The sequence below is a fragment of the Zingiber officinale genome, chromosome 8B (genome assembly GCF_018446385.1).
Source record: "Zingiber officinale cultivar Zhangliang chromosome 8B, Zo_v1.1, whole genome shotgun sequence".
Classification (NCBI taxonomy): Eukaryota; Viridiplantae; Streptophyta; class Magnoliopsida; order Zingiberales; family Zingiberaceae; genus Zingiber; species Zingiber officinale.
In genome coordinates, this window is record NC_056001.1 from 7899266 (window position 1) to 7917550 (window position 18285).

General features: G+C 35.3%; 2 protein-coding genes and 1 pseudogene across 2 annotated transcripts; all 3 read left to right on the forward strand.

Annotated features, from left to right (window-relative positions):
• The first annotated feature begins 2353 nt into the window (after positions 1 to 2353).
• On the forward strand, positions 2354 to 4297 carry LOC122013459 (annotated as a pseudogene).
• Positions 4298 to 5124: 827 nt separating this feature from the next.
• LOC122017380 (stomatin-like protein 2, mitochondrial) lies at positions 5125 to 10882 on the forward strand. Its single transcript, XM_042574978.1, has 9 exons — positions 5125 to 5356; positions 5448 to 5694; positions 5800 to 5949; positions 6618 to 6675; positions 6767 to 6859; positions 7042 to 7140; positions 10037 to 10128; positions 10254 to 10313; positions 10399 to 10882. The coding sequence occupies exons 1-9, from the start codon at positions 5196 to 5198 to the stop codon at positions 10660 to 10662; spliced, it is 1224 nt and encodes a 407-aa protein (XP_042430912.1). The 5' UTR covers positions 5125 to 5195; the 3' UTR covers positions 10663 to 10882.
• Positions 10883 to 11280: 398 nt separating this feature from the next.
• On the forward strand, positions 11281 to 17675 carry LOC122014959 (GTP-binding protein 4-like). Its single transcript, XM_042571528.1, has 14 exons — positions 11281 to 11436; positions 11928 to 12019; positions 12594 to 12714; positions 12823 to 12887; positions 12980 to 13093; positions 14185 to 14259; positions 15667 to 15705; positions 15810 to 15881; positions 16119 to 16232; positions 16389 to 16460; positions 16541 to 16577; positions 16862 to 16974; positions 17189 to 17377; positions 17475 to 17675. The coding sequence occupies exons 1-14, from the start codon at positions 11331 to 11333 to the stop codon at positions 17541 to 17543; spliced, it is 1278 nt and encodes a 425-aa protein (XP_042427462.1). The 5' UTR covers positions 11281 to 11330; the 3' UTR covers positions 17544 to 17675.
• Positions 17676 to 18285: the final 610 nt, after the last annotated feature.

Below are 18285 nucleotides of genomic sequence, written 5' to 3' on the forward strand. Positions count from 1 at the left end.
ATTAGATAGTAAGATATATATAAGTAAGATTTCAACTGTTAAAATTTTTTAAAATTAAATGCATCTCTTATTTTTTTAAATGTGTCTCAAATATATTTTCTCCGTTAACTCTATTGTTTATAATTAACAGAATAAATATATGCTTCTCACATGAGTTTGCAACATTAATTAAAAACTTAAGGGGTGTTTGGTTCTTTCCTAGGAATAAGAATCGGAATGAGAATCATTGTATTGCGGAATGAGAATGGGTATAAGCATGAATATCACTCTGAAAAGCAATGTTTGATAAGTTGTATATTTTTTATCGGAATAAATCAAAATTTCCTTTTTTACCTTTAAAGGAAAATAAGAGAAAAAATTATATGTGAGAGAAAGATGAACGTGAGAGAAAAATATGATGAAAGAGAATGATGAGAGAGAAAGTATGATGAAAAAGAATGGAGAGAGAGAAAGTGTGATAAGAGAAAATGAGAAAAGAGGGTGTGATAGGAGAGAGCATGATGAGAGAAGATGAGAGAGAAAATATGATGTGAGAGAAAGTATGATGGGAGAGGATAAAGAGAGAGAAAATGTAATGAGAAAAAATGAGGAGAGAGAGATTAAGGAGAGAGAAAGCATGGTGAGAGAGAAAGTGTGATGAGAAAGAAAGAAAACAGTGAGTGTGATGGGAGAGATTGAAGAGAGAGAAAGTATGATATGAGAGAAAGTATGATAAGAGAGAAAGTGTGTTGAGGAAAAAAGGAAGGAGTGTGACAAGAGAGATTGAGGAGAGAGAAATTGTGATGAGAAAAAAAGAGAAAAGATAGTGTGATGGAAGAGATTGAGGAGAGAGAAAGTATGATGAGAAAAAAAAGAAGATAGTGCGATGGAAGAGATTGAGGAGAGAGAAAGTATGATGAGAGAGAAAGTGTAATGAGAAAAAAGGAAAGAGAGTGTGATAGGAGAGAGAAAGCGTGATAACATGATGAAAGAGAAAATATGATGAGAGAGAACAAGGAGAGAGAAGTGATATGAAAGAAAAAATAAATAAATATATTTGATATTTGATATTAAGGGAGAAAATTTTAGTTTTAGGTCAAGAGTATTTTTGGAATAAGGGAATATTTGATTGATGAAAATAGGATAATAACTCATTGAAGGGGAGGTACATGGGAATGAGTTATTACCCAATTTCAAGGATTCATTCCCTTATTTGTATTTCTATTCCTGTAATCCAAATAGTAACAATGACAATCAATGATTCTTATTCCCATTCTCTACTCCTATTCTTCTAAACCAAACGCCCCCTCAATCTTCCCATATAAGTTATCTATGTGAGCCCTAATTTCCAAATCCCTTCTTGATTTCTTTACAAATCACCGACTTTCCTCTGATTACGAGCTGCGATGGTGCCGGGAGCTACAACAATGTCATTGAACCACTATAAAGTGAGCTAGTTATTTTTATGACGATTCCTAGAATAGGAGTGAACAAGTTGTAAAATTTTATAAACTTTTTAATTTTGATAATGAAAAATTCTATTGGTATTGGCTGCCGTGTAGTTGGTATTTTTATCGAACCACATCATTTTATTTGTGCTCATCTTTCTCTTCTTTTTGATATGAATCTTGAACTTTCTATGCTCATCGGTGAAATTGAGAGCTATTTTTTGTGTTCAATCTTACAAGCTAGAAAACTTTTGTGAATAATTTGATTATTGAATTTAAGGGAATTGAATTCATTTAAATTTGGGTTCAAATTCCTAACCTTCTGTATTGTAAAGTAGTAATTAAATTATTTATTATTTGTTCCTGAAAACTCATTTTAATATTTTGTTATTGTTATATTAAATAGTGAAGATGCATTTTTGCATTGAGTTGTGATGACTAATTAAAGGAAGTAAATACTTTTTGAAATTCACCCTTGGTATTTTCTATCTTTTTTAATACTTTAGTTATATATTTGTTGTTTAATTTCTTGGTACATTGCACTCATAAAACTTATTTTTATGTATTTATTTTTTATTTACAGATTATCTTGAAGAATTTGAGTTTTTTAGTTTGAAACATGATCTAAAGGGTTAACAAAGCGGACTCACGTGAAAAGCACATCTTCATTCCGTTAATTATAAAGGACAGAATTAACAAGAAGAATATATTCGACACACATTTAAGAAACAAGGAACACATTCAACTCCTAAAATTATTTAAGGATGTAATTGAAATACTTTTTGAAATTCACCCTTCTTCCATGTGATTTCAGATTACTTTTTGGCCGAAACTCGGGGTAGTCGGGGCGTAAATCCCCGGTCCCTGTGCAACTCACCTCACCTGTCACATGCTCGCTCAGGATGCTATGATTTACCTCCCTTGTGATGACCTTAGGTCGGGTGCGACGGAGACACTGGAGACGAACGATTTCGCCTTTTGCCACATCATATTGCTTTTTGGCGCTCTGGTGGTTAGTGTGTTTGCTGGCTCTGTTTCATTCGCCTTCTTTGTTATTCTCAAGCTTCTACTTCTTAAATCTACCAACTTTGAAAGGACGTTAAAGCTGCTTAGCTTCTTTTTACCATTAGCAAAAGCATTGTTGATATACCTTACTTAACATGAATAAAAAGACTTGGTTTTTTGCAGTGGTCCTTGTGTGTCATACATGCTAAGGAAAAGGGCTCTTTACAATGACATGTCAAGGTAATAACAGTTCTTTTCAATCCTTCTTCGAGTTATTATTAAGGTGTAATTATTTACTCATAAAATGTTGGGATCTTTATGTTGGTGTAATCTGAATGCGGGTAGAATACTGTTATTTTGGTTGAGTCGAGGTTAGAATTAAACTCTATTTCTTTAAGACGAATTTGTCCCGCACATGGTGCTCATGGAACACGACAATCATTTTCTAAGATACAATGATTTTATCTTGCGATAACAGCACTGCAAATCGTAACACCTCCAAATCGAAAAAGACTTCTCGAACTCTCCAATGCAAGTATGGAAATGCCTGCTTTGCTTGGAAGGAATTGAGTGAGTAAAATGATGATGCGAGAGACTTTATTATACTAAATGACGGGGTATAAAAATTTCTTGATTCAACTAGATCTTATCCATCCATTTTAAATTGGATAATGTAAATCACATCTTTTCCTAAAAGACACACTCCCTCTTCATAAAATGTCATCCTTTAACTATCCAAAAGACACTTACCTCTTTTAATTTCTAACATAAAATTTGCCCCTGTTTTTGCAGGTATGTATGCTGTGCTGGTTATGTTCGCTGTAGTGGAAATTGTGGTGAAAGCAGATGCCCAGAGTTGTGTCTTGCTACTGAGGTAGTCCAGCTGTTCTAGGTCTTATTAGATTTTGGTCTTTAGTTGTCAGTTCACAAAATTTATTATTATTGTTGGATAAAATCACTAACTATATATCATTGAGCTTTTTAAATTTTAATTCTTTGCAGGTATTCCTCTGCTTTGGCAACTCAGTGGCATCAACTCTCTTCTTGCTGCAAGATGAGTTCAACATAAAGACAACACAATGTGATAATAATTGCATCATTGTATGTATAATTCTTTACAATGTGATAGCGTTTTGTTTATTTTCCATAAAAATGTATCTATGCCCAACTGCTTAATTCCCGAGTGAAATAAAATCCAGGGATAAAACCCTAAAATCCATCGTTGCAATGATTGTTGGAAGTGGTGAGCTCTCAGAAGCTTCCCAAATACTCAACTGCGCGCTGACATAGTTTACTACTCGTAAGTTTAATATCCATGCTAAAATTCTTCTTCAGATTCAAGCAATAACACTTCAATTCTTTTTGCAGGGTTTGTGCGTGCATGCAGGTATAAGCTTGAGTTTTAATCGTTTCCATGAGTTTTCTATCATGAATTTGTCACTGATTGAAGGATAAAATGAGCGCAGATACAGCCCAAGATTGAAATGGACAAAACAGATGGCAAGTTTGGCGATCACCCAGTGATGGCTGCTCCCCCATTCCAGCAGATGTCTCGTTTAGACCAGCCACTTCCTCCAAATGTAGGCTACTATCCGCCGCCGCCGCCCCAATACGCGCAGCCTTACACCTATCCTCCATCATCCTCGACGACGACGACGACGACGACGCCGCCGCCGCCGCCGCCGCCGCCGTATGGACAGCCTTATGAGTATCACTGTATCAGTACTCTGTGCCAGGCTATCCTTCAGCTCCAAATAGTGGCGCTAAGTACTGAAGTACGAATTTGGATTTTGTCTGTCACTGTGCAAAGGATTTTAGAACAAGAATGTTGGAAACTTTGGTTTACTCTTTCAGTAAGATCGTGAGTTGTGGTGAATTTTTCAAAGGTTAGTAGTCGTTCGTAATTTATCTCGTTCATGTTGATCCTAGAATGAATTGACGAAAATACTAGGGACTAATATATTCATCTTTTTGCCACTGTGAGTTATGGTGAAGTATTACTGTCATCGATATATGAGGTTCTATCTATGCGAGTGTTTGTACTAGAATAAGTCAAGCTCAATTTGAAGTTAGATGGTGCAACATTAAATCACAAATCACAAATTCTAATTAAAAAAATAATCTCTAATACGTGCAATAAACCTTTTTTTTCGAAACCTCAAAACTTCTTGCACAGAACTATTTTTTTTCTAAATTATTTTAATCAAAGTAAGAATCACTTTAAATTGTCGCTTTTGGTTAATAGTTGACTCTTAAGAAAGAAATTTTTATAAGTTTTTAATGAATCTTTTCGTATAAGTTTTATTTTTAAAAAACATTTTTCTCTTGAGGGATATTTTGTGGCCGAAATTGGTTCAAAACTTCTTCTTTTGCATTTGAAAGAAACAATTTCTCCTTTCTTTTATTCTTTTAATCATTTTATTATTATTATCCTTTAACTTGCTTCCCAAGAAACTCAATAATTTGAGAAATATCAGAAATGGAAAATAATAATGCATTCGCTAAAAAATACGGTTAAATTCTGTGTTTCACATCAAGTTAACGGTTAATTCGATTCTACCGTGCCGTAGAAAACTTTCTCTGATATTAATTAGATTTTATTTTAGAGTTGTGGGCTTGAATTATAATATTTTTTATAGCAATTTTGTTTTTTTTTGGCTCTACCGTGAGGGTTTGACTATAAAATTTTGGAGCTTCGTTCAATCTCGGACCCAATTGGGTTTTCGCGAGCCGATTCGACAGCATAAAGAACTGAGACGAGAGATGGCGACGCTGCTGAGATCCAAACGCCTTCCGCTCCGCCCGGCCGCCGCCGCTGCGGCCGCTGCCATCCAATCACCCTTCTTCCTCCGCCGAGTAGTTCCTCTGATTCCCATTCGCGAGTACCGTAGCAGCCGCTCTCGCGACGACTTGCCCTCCTCCAGGTGCGACACGCCTCTCTCCCTCTTTACTATTCTTGATCAACAAGTTTCTCTAGGCGTGATTGCTAAAAAAGATAGTTTGGGTTTCTTTTAGGTATGAGCACCAGTCGCTGCCTATCAATTGGGGCATCCGAATCGTGCCTGAAAAGAAGGCTTATGTTGTGGAGAGGTTCGGAAAGTATCAGCGGACGCTAGACTCTGGGATTCACGTCCTTCTCCCGTTCGTTGACCGGATCGCGTATGTGCACTCACTCAAGGAGGAGGCTATCCCCGTTCCTGACCAGTCGGCCATTACCAAGGACAATGTTAGCATACTCATTGATGGGGTTCTGTATGTTAAGGTTGCTATTTTTTTTTATCTGACATTTTTTAGTCTAAATGCGGTTTTTTTCTTGTTATGATGATTATACTTGGGTTTCTTATAGTTTGTAAATAAATTTACATAGATTGTTGATCCCATCCTTGCTTCTTATGGCGTGGAGAACCCACTATATGCCGTAATCCAGCTGGCACAGACAACGATGAGGAGCGAGCTGGGGAAGATCACTCTAGATAAAACCTTTGAAGAAAGGGATGCTCTAAATGAGAACATTGTGGTGTGTGTTTCTTTTTCTTCCTATGCAATTTCATCTCTCGGGCAAAAATTTGTTTGGAAATTCCTTTATGAATAGAAGAAAATAGCATTCCTTTCTGGGCCTGATTACAATTTTCATTGTTTTACTTTTGTTGGATATTTCGTTGAATTCTTTTTTTTGCTTCCTCCATACTTGTGGTATTTTAGAGTTGGCTGTATGCTATGCAAAGCAAGGCCAAATTATTTTGTTGAGATTCATGGCTTTCTACATCACACTATTTTTTGGAAATGCTATGAAATTTCATACCTTCACAATGGCATATACTCATACACTTCACTCCCCGTAAGAAAATCAATGTTTATATAGCATCTCCCAACATGGTCTATATTGGAATAATTCATCCTTATCTCTGCAGAACTAATCTTAAAGCTTCTACATTAATATTTTATGCTAGAACTTTACACTTGTTTGTTTCTTCAATGAACTGCTTTATTTATAGACTTAAGTCTATTATAGAGATATTTGGGTAGCATCCTTCTTTGAGCCGAAGTAATTCAGCAAATGTAACCTGGTAATAAGTCCATTTGATAGGCCTAGGATTGCTAGAAGTGCAGTTGTGCTCATGATTGCAAAAGTTTAATCAGTATTTTTTTTGGCTTCATTTTTACCCATGTTTGTCCCTTCAACAGAGAGCAATCAATGAGGCTGCTTCTGATTGGGGTCTTAAATGTTTGCGTTATGAAATCCGTAAGTTGAAGGATTTATTTTCTTTTATATTTGTGCTTGTATCAGTTTCTTTCACTTTCTTTTGTAAATATGGATTGCTTTCTTTCTGCAGGGGATATATCTCCACCACCTGGAGTTAAGGCAGCTATGGAGATGCAAGCTGAAGCAGAAAGAAGAAAACGTGCTCAAGTTCTTGAATCTGAAGGTACTTCTGTACTGTGCTAAGTAATGTCCTTTGTCACAAAATGTTTTCCGTAGCATGCCATTATAGATAGGTTTATTGGACAAAGTTCATCTTGTCAAAGTATCAACTCTATTAGATCTTTGAATTATTTCATCTGCCATCTATTCAATTTCAAGTAAAACACTTAAACTTATATTTAACAGGAGAGAGACAAGCTCACATAAACATTGCGGATGGAAAGAAAAATTCAGTGATACTACAATCAGAAGCAGCAATGATGGACCAGGTTAACAGGGCAAAAGGTACTTTTAATAAGTTAGCTTTACCCTATTTTCTGATATGAATTAAGTTACCATGCCTTAATGTAAGCAGTTACTTTTATGGTTTTGTACTTTTTGGAAAGAAAGATTCTTGGTTATCTCTTGTTGTCATAAACTTATAATAAAAGAACTTTAAGTTTTATCGAAGCTCAGAGTTGACAGTTGATGATAAACCTATAGCTACAATAGCTATAGACAATTCTTGTGTCACACTTCCAGTAGCTCTAACACTATAACATCATTATCCTATATAGCTTTTATCAAATAGATATAATTATATTAGATATTTTTTACTATAATTAAGTATTGTATTAACTCAAAACTTCTCCCATACATGGGATCCTAATAACCCTTTTTTATAAATGGATGCCAAGACTTATTCTTTATAAAATAATAGACATTTATATAAAAACTCAAGACTGTTTTAAAAAACTAGACATCCTTTTATGCAAACTAACTAATATTATATCCCATAATTTACAGAATCATAATCTCACGATTTAAGAAATATCTTCCATCTAATTTTTTGGGGCATGGTTACAAAATCATATTTCTCCACTACTTTTTCTCCTTCAGACCCATCATAAATTTTATCTAGAGATTCTTTCATATACATGTATATATTTAAAATCTATAACATGTGAAAAGACTTGTGCTTTTTCAAAAAGGAAGAACATTGACTTTTGCACCAACATCTAAGTTACTTCTAATTATAGATACCATTAGGAATTGTAATTCTCTTATTTACTGAATTGATCAGCCAATGGTACCATTTTCTTCTCTAATCATCAAATTAATTTTCTATTGTATAATTTCTACCATATTCACTACTTCCTTTTGTGATACTGCAATTTAATCTCAAAAGGAAACTTATTAGCTAGTCATGTCAGAATGTATAGGCTTAGATAAGTTAACTGCCATCAAGTTGGCTTTATGCATGGTAGACAATGTTCAATTTTCTGATTGGGCTTGGTTTATGTAACATCATATTAGACCATATTAGAAAAAGCTTATGACAGAGTTATAAGGAAAATTATGTGGAGAAATTTTTTACAAAAAGGCATTAGCGTAACATATATTAAAATAATTGAGGATATGTATGAGAATGTAATGATGAGAGTGAAGGCTTCAACAAGATTAACCGAAGAGTTTCCTATATAGATAGGGTTATATCAAAGATCAGCTCAAAGTCCCTATTTTTTTTTTTTGCACTAATCATGGATGAACTCATTGGACATATCCAATACATGTTACCATCGTGCATGTTGTTGGTAGATGAGACACGTGAAAACTTAAATGTTAAGCTTGAATTTTAACAGAAAATATTGAAGTGAAAGGTTTTAGGCTTTAATAGTATAAAAATAGAATAAATAAAATTTAAATTTTGCAATATTAGACGTAGTAAGACAATTGTTAAAATAGGAGATGACGAGTTACTTATAATTGAGAACTTTAAGTGTTTAAGATTCTTTTTGCAAAAGAATGGAGGGGTTGAGAGAGATATTTTACATATAATACAAGCATGATGGTTGAAATGGAGGAGAGCGTTAGGTGTTCTTTGTGATTGCAAGGTATCTCTAAAACTTAAAAAAAAGTTTAAAAAATGGTGGATAGATTTGTAATGTTATATGGAGTTAAATGTTGGGCTTTGTCTCGAGCACACGAGCAAAAGGTGAAAGTCACAGAGATGAAGATGTTAAAGTGGATGTGCGAATATATGAGGAGATGACTGTGTAAACATATGAGGATAGACAGAATAAGAAATAAAACATTAAAGGAAAAGTCGGGGTTGTGCTTGAGGAAAAAATTCCTAGAGACACATTTAAGATAGTATCGATATGTACTCAGACGACCAATAAATACTATAGTTAAGCGATGTGAGAATGACAAATACACATTAAACAAGAAAAAAGAAGACCAAAGAAGATATGCTTAATAATGATAAAACATGATAAAATTCATTTAAATATAGATGATGATATAATAAGGGATAGAGGATCCATATAGCCAATCTCACTTAGTGGGATAAATTTGGTTGTTGATTTGTTGTTGTTGTTGTTGTTGTTGTTGCTTGGTTACAATTTTGGTATCTCAATGGACCTAATTCTCCTCTTGTTGTTGGAATCCAAATATCTAATAGTGAATGGCTTAGTAGATATGGGCCTTGAAGTGGAAATAAGCATCAAGTGGGGGAGATTGCAACACTATTGAAATTTGTGGCCTTATCATATTGACACATTGAGTATAGTTGGATGCCCTGTCATTAACTGGAGGTTAATACAAGAGGTCGCTAATCTTGTATTATTCCAGTCCTGACCTTGACTTCTACATGACTGAGATTAGGATGTACGATGTGTACTTGTGACTACTGGATTGTAGTTTATACTTTACCACTGATCTCAATGCAGTAATATTTTCATTGAGTTACTAAGAATTATCCTTCATTGGCCACAATTATTCTCTGATTTTCAATGCTGTAACTGTTAAACATGATTTAGGTCTCTTAAATCACTTTCCAAACTAATACTAGCATATCACATACAAGAGCCCATGGAAGAAGTACCATATGCAAACACACGTTGGTTACCTGGAAACTCTAAAGTGGAAAGAAAAACATTTGAGGAAAACAGAAATCTATGTGATGCATTAGAGCATGCTGCCTAATGTATGAAATAAAGACTATCCTTTGGAAATGAACACGTTGTATAACTACTTAGGTGGTGTGGTCTATTCACTTTACAACCTATAGTTTTATCATTATATCCTTGATTTTTGTCTAAACATGTCAGTGTTGCTGTAAGGATTCACTCCTTTTTTAATATTGAGATTCCACATTGATTGAACTTCTAAAAGATTCACCTTATCCTCCTCTTATCAGGAGAAGCTGAGGCAATCCTTGTTAGGTCTCAGGCAACTGCTCAAGGTCTCAAGATATTGTCAGAAGCCATCAAAGCTGATGGTGGTGCAGAGGTGAGATCGTCTTTCCTCCTCGTCACACTCAGACTGAGCAAAAACATTGTCACTTAAATTTTGTTCTTAAAATTTGAATTTGGTCATACATCTGGATTCTAAAAACGTGCTTTGTTTGTGTTCAGGCAGCAAGTTTGAGAGTTGCTGAGCAATACATCAAAGCATTTGGTCACATAGCAAAGGAGGTATGAAACCAAATTTTAAAATAGTTCATTGAAATCCTTTTACATGCAAGAGTTTCTGATTTAAATCATTCATCTCTTTGTGCAGGGAACTACCCTTCTACTCCCTAGTGCCATCCAAAATCCTTCTTCCATGATAGCTCAGGCTCTAGCAATATACAAGCAGCTCAATCCTGCCAATCTCTCTACTTCCTCTGCAGAAAGTTCCCATCCAGAGACCTCTGTCAATAGCAAAACCTATACTGGCCATGCGATTGATGACGTTGAAACTTCCAGAAACAAGGCAACTGATCCAGTTCTTTCAGATCCTAGTGGAAAAACATTCTCCCTCCAAAGCCCACCAAGGGATTGATCTATCCTTCTTGCTCTAGAGTCAACTCGATCATTTTTTGCAAGTCAAGGAAGCATTACCTTCTAGTTGTTTACTTTCTTGATGAGGTCTAATCTAGAATTTGAAATGGACAATACCTCACAGGCTCTCGGTCATCTGAATGCGTTGAGCAAATACACTCGGAAAGCGTCTGATCACACAATAATTGTGAATTTGTGATGATTGTTTCGTTTACTTTTCATATGGTGCTGTTTCTTATGCTCGTTAATCTCACTCTAAATTCTCACACTAGTACATCGAAAATGCCAAAAATAATTGGGTTTGCCAAATATACTTACCAAGCACTTTAGCTTTGAAAAACAAAAATTATTAATAATAAACAAGCGGCCGAACTCGAGGCCACCACCGCGAACTCGTGCAGGCTCGCCGCGAGTTCGCCTGGCTGAGTCGGTGGCGGTCGACGGAGGATTCCTTTCCTTCTCGTTTGTTTTCTTTATTTCTTTCTTTACTTCGTTGTGGACATTTTTACGGTCGATCCGATCAGTGATAGGCCATAAATGGGCTGGGCCTTGTTAGATTGTCAAAACCTTCTGGCCGTCGGATGGATCCGATCCCATGTCAGCACAGTATAAAAATCGCGCTGAAGTGATACGGTGAAGTAGTCGAGCAAAGAGGGGTTGTGGAGGGAGATGAACAGCGGCAGAGCCTTCGGTCTCCTCCAGCAATGGCGTGTCCCTTCCGGCAAGTTACTCTGGGGAAGGATTGGAAGGAGGAGCTCTCCGTCGTCTCATAAAGGTTGTTGTTACTTTACTCAGCGTCTTCATCACCTGTTGCCATTTCAGCAAACACCCACCTTGCAGTGTCGATGAACGAGCCACCTAGCAAAGCGTCGGCTTTCTTGTCTGTATTTATTTGTTCTTGCACCCATTTTTCCAGACGTAGTCATTTTTTTCTTGTTTCAGATGCTGTGTTCGCGTTTTATATCTTTCTGCGTCATTTCGTCGAGCATTTGATGTTTGTACCAGTGTTCTTTACCCCCTACTTTTATCTATGGTTCGTCTTGTGGTTACTTTGAGACTCGAATCTCAGAAGCTACTTTTGACACCTCTATCCGCGTACACGATTGTTTGGATAGTTTTAAGCAAACTTATTGAGTTTTTCGGATGGGAAATTTCGACGATAATGAATTTACGCATTTGCCCGTTTTCTTTTCTTGCTGTTGGATTGCTGGCGCTAATTGTCTGGATCGGCATGTTCCCATTTTTTTCTTATATGTCACGTGTCAGGTTTTGGAGTGCGAAGAATGTTCTCTGCTTCATGTCCGGGGTTCGCTAACAAGAATCCGATGAGATCCACTGAGGATGGAAACATCATTATGGTAATTTTCCTTTGCCAAAATGACCATGAGATGCAACTGGGTATATCCGACTTCTGAAATGCCTTTCTTGATCGATGACATCTTAATAATTGTAATAATTAAATCCAGTGCTTTATTGCCTCAGTATGAAAACCTGTATTTCGCACTTTGTAGTGCTTATAAGATTATTGATTTAGTGCCTCCATCTATTATGTGTCACCCGTTCTCCAAACTTTAATAAATAGTGAAGTTTTTGTATTAATAGTTAAGACAAGAGATCCTTAAATTTGATATCACACCTGAAAATTTTAGCCTACACCTTCCTGTTTGGGTGATAATGAAAATCCATAGATTCTTTTTGAGTTATTATGATATTAGTGGCATCAATAGTACTGTGGTTCTCTTCATGTCTTTTTGAGGACATTTAACTATATTGCTGACTATTGAACCATGGGATGACCTTTTTGTTGTTTATTTCTTAGTTCTTCTATTCTCTTAATATGGTTTTGGACTGTTATAGTGATAACCATTATCCCACTAATTGTATAGACTCATTTCATCATTTTATGCTTAAATGCTTTGTAACTATCTTCAGGTGGAACCTTCACTTAAAGATAAAACAACTGGTGCATTTCAGAAGCTACCTATGGTGATGCCGTCTATGAATATTCTTTCCTCAGCACAAAGGAAAGCTAGGAACATCTCTCCTACTAAGGGTAATGCATCTTGTGATTTTCTCTTAGGTCATATTACAATTTATTATAATTCAATGTGATGTTTTGCTTATTTAGGTTATTGATAGCCATATGTTCAATAATTTATAGGTATTCAGAACATAGCAAAGCGAGAGAGAAATAGAGGCGCGAAACAACTTGATGCGCTGATGAAAGTTAGATACTATTTTTTTTTCCTTTTTATTTATGCAACTTCTTTGTGGTCAATAGTATTTGAATCAGTTCTCTACTTAAAATTATTTTACAGGAATTAGCTGTTCCTTTAAGACAATACACAGAAACCTTCCCAGACAAGCGACACTTACATCCATATGAAAGATCTCTCATCGAGCTTACTTTTGGCCAAGGAAACTATGAAAAGGTTGTTTAACATTCTTCCTTTTACAATCAACATGAATGATCTAGCATCATTAATATGCACACTAATCAATTGACACTAGATACCTACTCGTTGATGCAATAGCCTTTCTCATGATGCAACTACTTGTGCACTAAAAAGTGTTTTCTTCACAACTACTATTGATCCAATAATCATATTGCCTTCAGTAGTTTCTTTTGTGGGTTCACATTGCCGAGTGCTGAAATTTTAGTTCAATCTCAGTTGGCTGAATATGCTAAACTTTTCATCACCAAATGTTTGGTATTTAAAGTTCATTATTCAATTAGCTTAATATATTAAACTTGTCATTGTCAAGTGCTGGATATTTTAATTCATTGTTCAATTGGCTGAAAATGTCTCCTGTTGCGACTAGCTTTTCACATATCAATTAGAGACATAATCATAACAAATGCTGTTTTCTTATATTTTCAAAGACAACCTTGCATTCAATGTTGGTGCATCTTAGAAACATGCTTATATTCTAATTTCAGGAGACCACACCATTGGTAATATATAACTGAATCTAAAGCGTGATAGTTTTGTTCCTGTTTGTCTTAGAACCAGTTAAGGCTTTGGCAGGTTTTAAAAGGAGTTCAGTTTGACACTTTTGAGCTCTTACTGAAATATGACCAGCAAAGTTATTTTAAGATAAATCTTCATAAGCAGTAAAGGTTCAGAAGTTTAGCAGTTGCTAAGTCTGATCAACTAGAAAAACAGAAGTTGTCAATACTCTTCTGGACTTGTATTCATTATTTCATCTTTGGAATCCATGTCTGTCTTGCATCATAAGAAAGTGTACATGCAATTCATAATCTTCTGCAAATCTTTTTCAGAGATAAATCCTTTACATGTAATATGTTTTTTTTTGCCAAATTAACTTACCATTATAATCATTAAGTTACTTTCTCTGATATAGAATTCCTTGTATATGCCAAAGAGTGAAAAGTAACACTAGATTTAGAATCTATTCATTCTGTCCAAATCAACAGGTTTCCTCTTATGACATTTCTCTTTGCACATTTAACTTACAGTGTGATATTCCTTAATGCTCATAATGCTCACTATCTCATCAGGTATTAGAAAGAGTTGATTGTTTGAGGAAGAAGCTTGTTTCTGTTGGAAAGCAGCATGCATCTCTTTGCGCTCAGGTTTGACTCTGTTATAGATTTGTTTTTTTATGGTGGATTATTTGTGTTGTGTCTATGTATTTGGAGTGAGTCTAAACAAAAGCGAAAGAATGCTCCAATTATGAGAGGAGCTTGTTATTCTTTTTTAATTTTTCCTAGGTGATGTATCAATTGCTTGCTGATTACATATCCATCTCTGCATGTTCAATTCTTCATCCAAATTTCTATTGCTCCCTGGTTATTTACTACCACAAAAGTTACTTTTGGGCTAACATTTGCTTTGCAACTTATCCATCCTTTGCAGTCTGCTTGGTGTAATTTACTGTTGATTTTATAGGCTTTGTTCAAAGTTCTACAATCTCATAAAGATTTCAAATGATTTTTCAACCATAATGCTCTCTTTGCCTACACTAAATTGGTCCAACCTTTAAGTCTGTTTAGGATGCCATATCACATTCCTGAGTGCGCACTAATCTATTTTAACTGCCATATCGATTTTTCAACCATATTGCTATTTTGACTGTCTATGAAAAAAACACAGATTGCCATTCCATTAGAGAGCAAGTGCAATCCAATGAGATTGTCACCTCATTTGCTCCAACAATTAACTAACAAACTTGCTAATCCAATCTTGAAGGGGTTCTACACTTGATTATATGTATAACAAGCCAAATTTCCACATATTTGAACCACTTGAGGGGATTATAAATCAATTAAAATGAAAATACTTGTAATATGAGGACTTGTCTGAAATATTTTTCATTGATCAATATCATATATAGATAGAGGGTTTACCTAAGAAACAAACATAATTTGTTTCCCCATAATGTAAAAGGGCAGCCCGGTGCACGAAGCTCCCGTCATGCGGGATCCCGGGGAAGGATCCATTGTACGCAGCCTTACCTTGTTGTTTTTTTGCAAGAGGTTGTTTCCAGGATTCGAACCCGTGACCTTTTGGTCACATGGCAACAATTTTACCGTTGCGCCAAGGCTCCCCTTCTTGTTTCCCCATAATGTAACAGTTCTAATTCATGATTGAAAACAAAATCAACGAGCACATAGAGGTTAGTCTTTAAATTACCAGGCCTGCTTTTAGGTTTTGGGTTTACATATGCAAATTTACTATCCCAAAAATTCTTATATTGTGTGTTTTTAGGAGTAGAAATGGTACTGCTGTAATCAAATTCATATTTGAAACACAAACTTATGATTTCAGTCAGTTTGCTAGTTATCTGTCATTTGACTGGATATCATAATATCTGTCCCAAAGAACTGCTTTGTAATTTATCACCAGAAACAATTGCCTGAATTGAAGTTCATTTCCGATGCACTTTGTGTTTTCAAAACTTCAATGTTTTCCTGCTCACCTCTCTATGTGTAGTATGAATGCATAGACTGTTATTCAGGTTGGCTCTTTAATCTTGACAGTCCACAACAAAACGTGAAGCAGAAGAGCGACTAAATGAGGTTTGTTCTGATTCAATTTCATTTGTGTATCACATTTATCTGTAGTATTTACTTCTATTGTGCTTCTTGCCTGATGTTCATCATAGATTCACTTCAACTTTTAGGGCCTTAAAAAGCTTGAGGAAGCTTTTCAAGTTGGAAAAACTGCTATTGATGATTTGTTAAATGTTGCAAAGGTAATATGACTTTTTTTTTACCAAATCATGTTTCTAAATCAGTGACTCACAAATTTTTTTAGCAAGATTTTCTTGTAGGTTCATATCATGATTTCATTTCCAGATTGTGAATATGCTTGAGTGCATGTATTAGTATTTACCGTACATTAATGTGAAAAACTATGCTGGTTCTCTTGTTCGTTAACTTTTGCTTTGCCTTCATTTTGTCCGAGTTTGCTTATACCATTGGCTTTGTAGACTCTGCGTGCGATGCCAGTGGTGGACCTACAAACACCTACCCTTTGTCTCGTCGGATCGCCTAATGTTGGGAAATCATCACTAGTACGTATTCTGTCAACAGGGAAACCAGAGGTAATTTTTTTACCTTTTCATGTTATTTAGCTTTTCATGAGCCCAGACACATCACCTATCTGATGAATGTTTAATTGAGAAGTAGATTCAATTTGTTCCGCTATCTTGTTTTCTTGTTACAAAGAGTTCTCCTAAATGGTGGTTTTCTTAATGTAGGTTTGTAATTATCCATTCACCACTAGAGGAATTCTAATGGGTCATATCATGTTGAACTATGAACGATTTCAGGTTAGTATTTCAGTTATATTGATTTTCCCGTTTGATGCGTTCTCTTATCTTCATATAGAAATAAGACATTTGAACTGCAGGTAACAGATACTCCTGGTCTTCTTACAAGACATGATGGTTAGTGATCCAAACAATAGCATTTTTTTAGTTCAGCATGCACTGAAAATGAATCATCATGATACTGAGACATTTGTTTTTTGGGTGAAATTTTCTTCTGGACTTGTTATAGAAATTTTGCAAGTCCTGTTGTGTGACGTTTCTCCTTTCCATCTGATGTTTTTACCTTACCAGATATCTTTGAGATGTATCTACCATTACTTTGTGACCTGAGGTAGCAAAGTATTCTACTTACAATTACTGATTATTTCTATTGACAAAAATATGATATCATATGAACCCAGATGAGAGGAACAATATAGAAAGGTTGACACTCTCTGTCCTTTCTTATTTGCCAACTGCCGTATTGTATGTCCATGATCTGTCTGGAGAATGTGGGACTTCACCTAATAATCAGGTACGATAGGCATAAAGCTAATTACTTGCCTGCTTATTTCGATATTGCTTTTTCCAACATTTGTATTACCTTCAAGTTTTTCCTACCAACTAATGAATGTATCTGCTTGTTCATATGTTGAATCAGATGCCACTCTTTTGCTGGCATCTACAATCACAATTTTTCCCATCATTGTTTGCTTTTGCATTTCCTATCATGGTTGATGCTACTGCAGTTAGTCACATACAAAGAGATGAGAGAGAGATTCAAGGATCATCTCTGGCTTGATGTTGTTTCCAAATGCGATCTCCTGCAAGAGTCTCCTGCCTGCATTTTACCAGATGATGAATTTGCTAGATATAAGAGGTGTGGACCTGATGGCGCCATTCATGTCTCCATAATGAGCAATCAAGGTGTCGACGAGGTAATCACAAAAGCACGATACAAGAATTTCTGAATCCTCTTCCAGATTTTTTTTTCACCATACTATTGTGATTCTTTTTTTCATCTGCTATCATCAGCTGAAGGCCAGAGTTCATGACCTACTTCTCTCCCAAATGGCTCGCATCTCAAGTACACCAGCAGGGTAGTTTACTCAAGACTACAAGGAGTTCAGTGTGCGTTGTTGTAATCTTGTGTTTCACGGTTATATCAACATGGACTCATTTTCTTTTCCCGCTCGCTAATTATTTTGGTATTTTAAAAATATGGCTCTGTAGGAATTCAACCGTAGACAAGATTTGCAGGGACTTTAAAAATGAATTATCGTTTTTTAAGAGAACAAATAACTTCTAATGGTCACTGTTAGTTTTTGGGCTTTTGTTTTATGGAATTTTAATATATAAAAGAAGAGCAAAAGTATAATAAAATTATTACTCACAAATTATGCGAGACTTCTTAATCTTCTCTATATTCCTTTTCCTTTCTTGAGAAAAGGAGGAAGGAATGCATTTAAATCTCTGAGATTAAAAAATATTCTCCAGAAATTTAACTCTTCTAGTAAAAGATTATTACACTTGTTTTTGGGTGTTAGATTTTCTAATGGATAATTAAAGTATTTAAGGTTTGAGTCTTGATGCAACATGTATGGAATTTTTTCTTTCAATTGGGAAGTGGACCTAATTTCAATTGAGAAGCGCTTTTCAATTCGGTAAATTTTTTTTATAGGATTAGATCGATCACCTTTATGATTAATCAGTTTGATTATTAGGGACGGAATTTGTTCCGAGAGCATGTTCATCGAAAATTAATCCATATTATTATATTATAAGAAATCTGCGACCCTACTCTTCAATTATTATAGTGGTAAAAAAGCACAAAAAGAGGAGTTTT

What these genes read in the sequence shown, in the direction of transcription:
- LOC122017380 (XM_042574978.1), top strand. Translation starts at nt 5,196, where the DNA reads ATGGCGACGCTGCTGAGATCCAAACGCCTTCCGCTCCGCCCGGCCGCC. An exon ending in GACGACTTGCCCTCCTCCAG is followed by an intron (nt 5,357 to 5,447) that starts GTGCGACACGCC and finishes GGTTTCTTTTAG; the next exon opens with GTATGAGCACCAGTCGCTGC. An exon ending in ATGTTTGCGTTATGAAATCC is followed by an intron (nt 6,676 to 6,766) that starts GTAAGTTGAAGG and finishes TTCTTTCTGCAG; the next exon opens with GGGATATATCTCCACCACCT.
- LOC122014959 (XM_042571528.1), top strand. Translation starts at nt 11,331, where the DNA reads ATGAACAGCGGCAGAGCCTTCGGTCTCCTCCAGCAATGGCGTGTCCCT. An exon ending in GAACATCTCTCCTACTAAGG is followed by an intron (nt 12,715 to 12,822) that starts GTAATGCATCTT and finishes AATAATTTATAG; the next exon opens with GTATTCAGAACATAGCAAAG. An exon ending in CAGAAGAGCGACTAAATGAG is followed by an intron (nt 15,706 to 15,809) that starts GTTTGTTCTGAT and finishes TTCAACTTTTAG; the next exon opens with GGCCTTAAAAAGCTTGAGGA.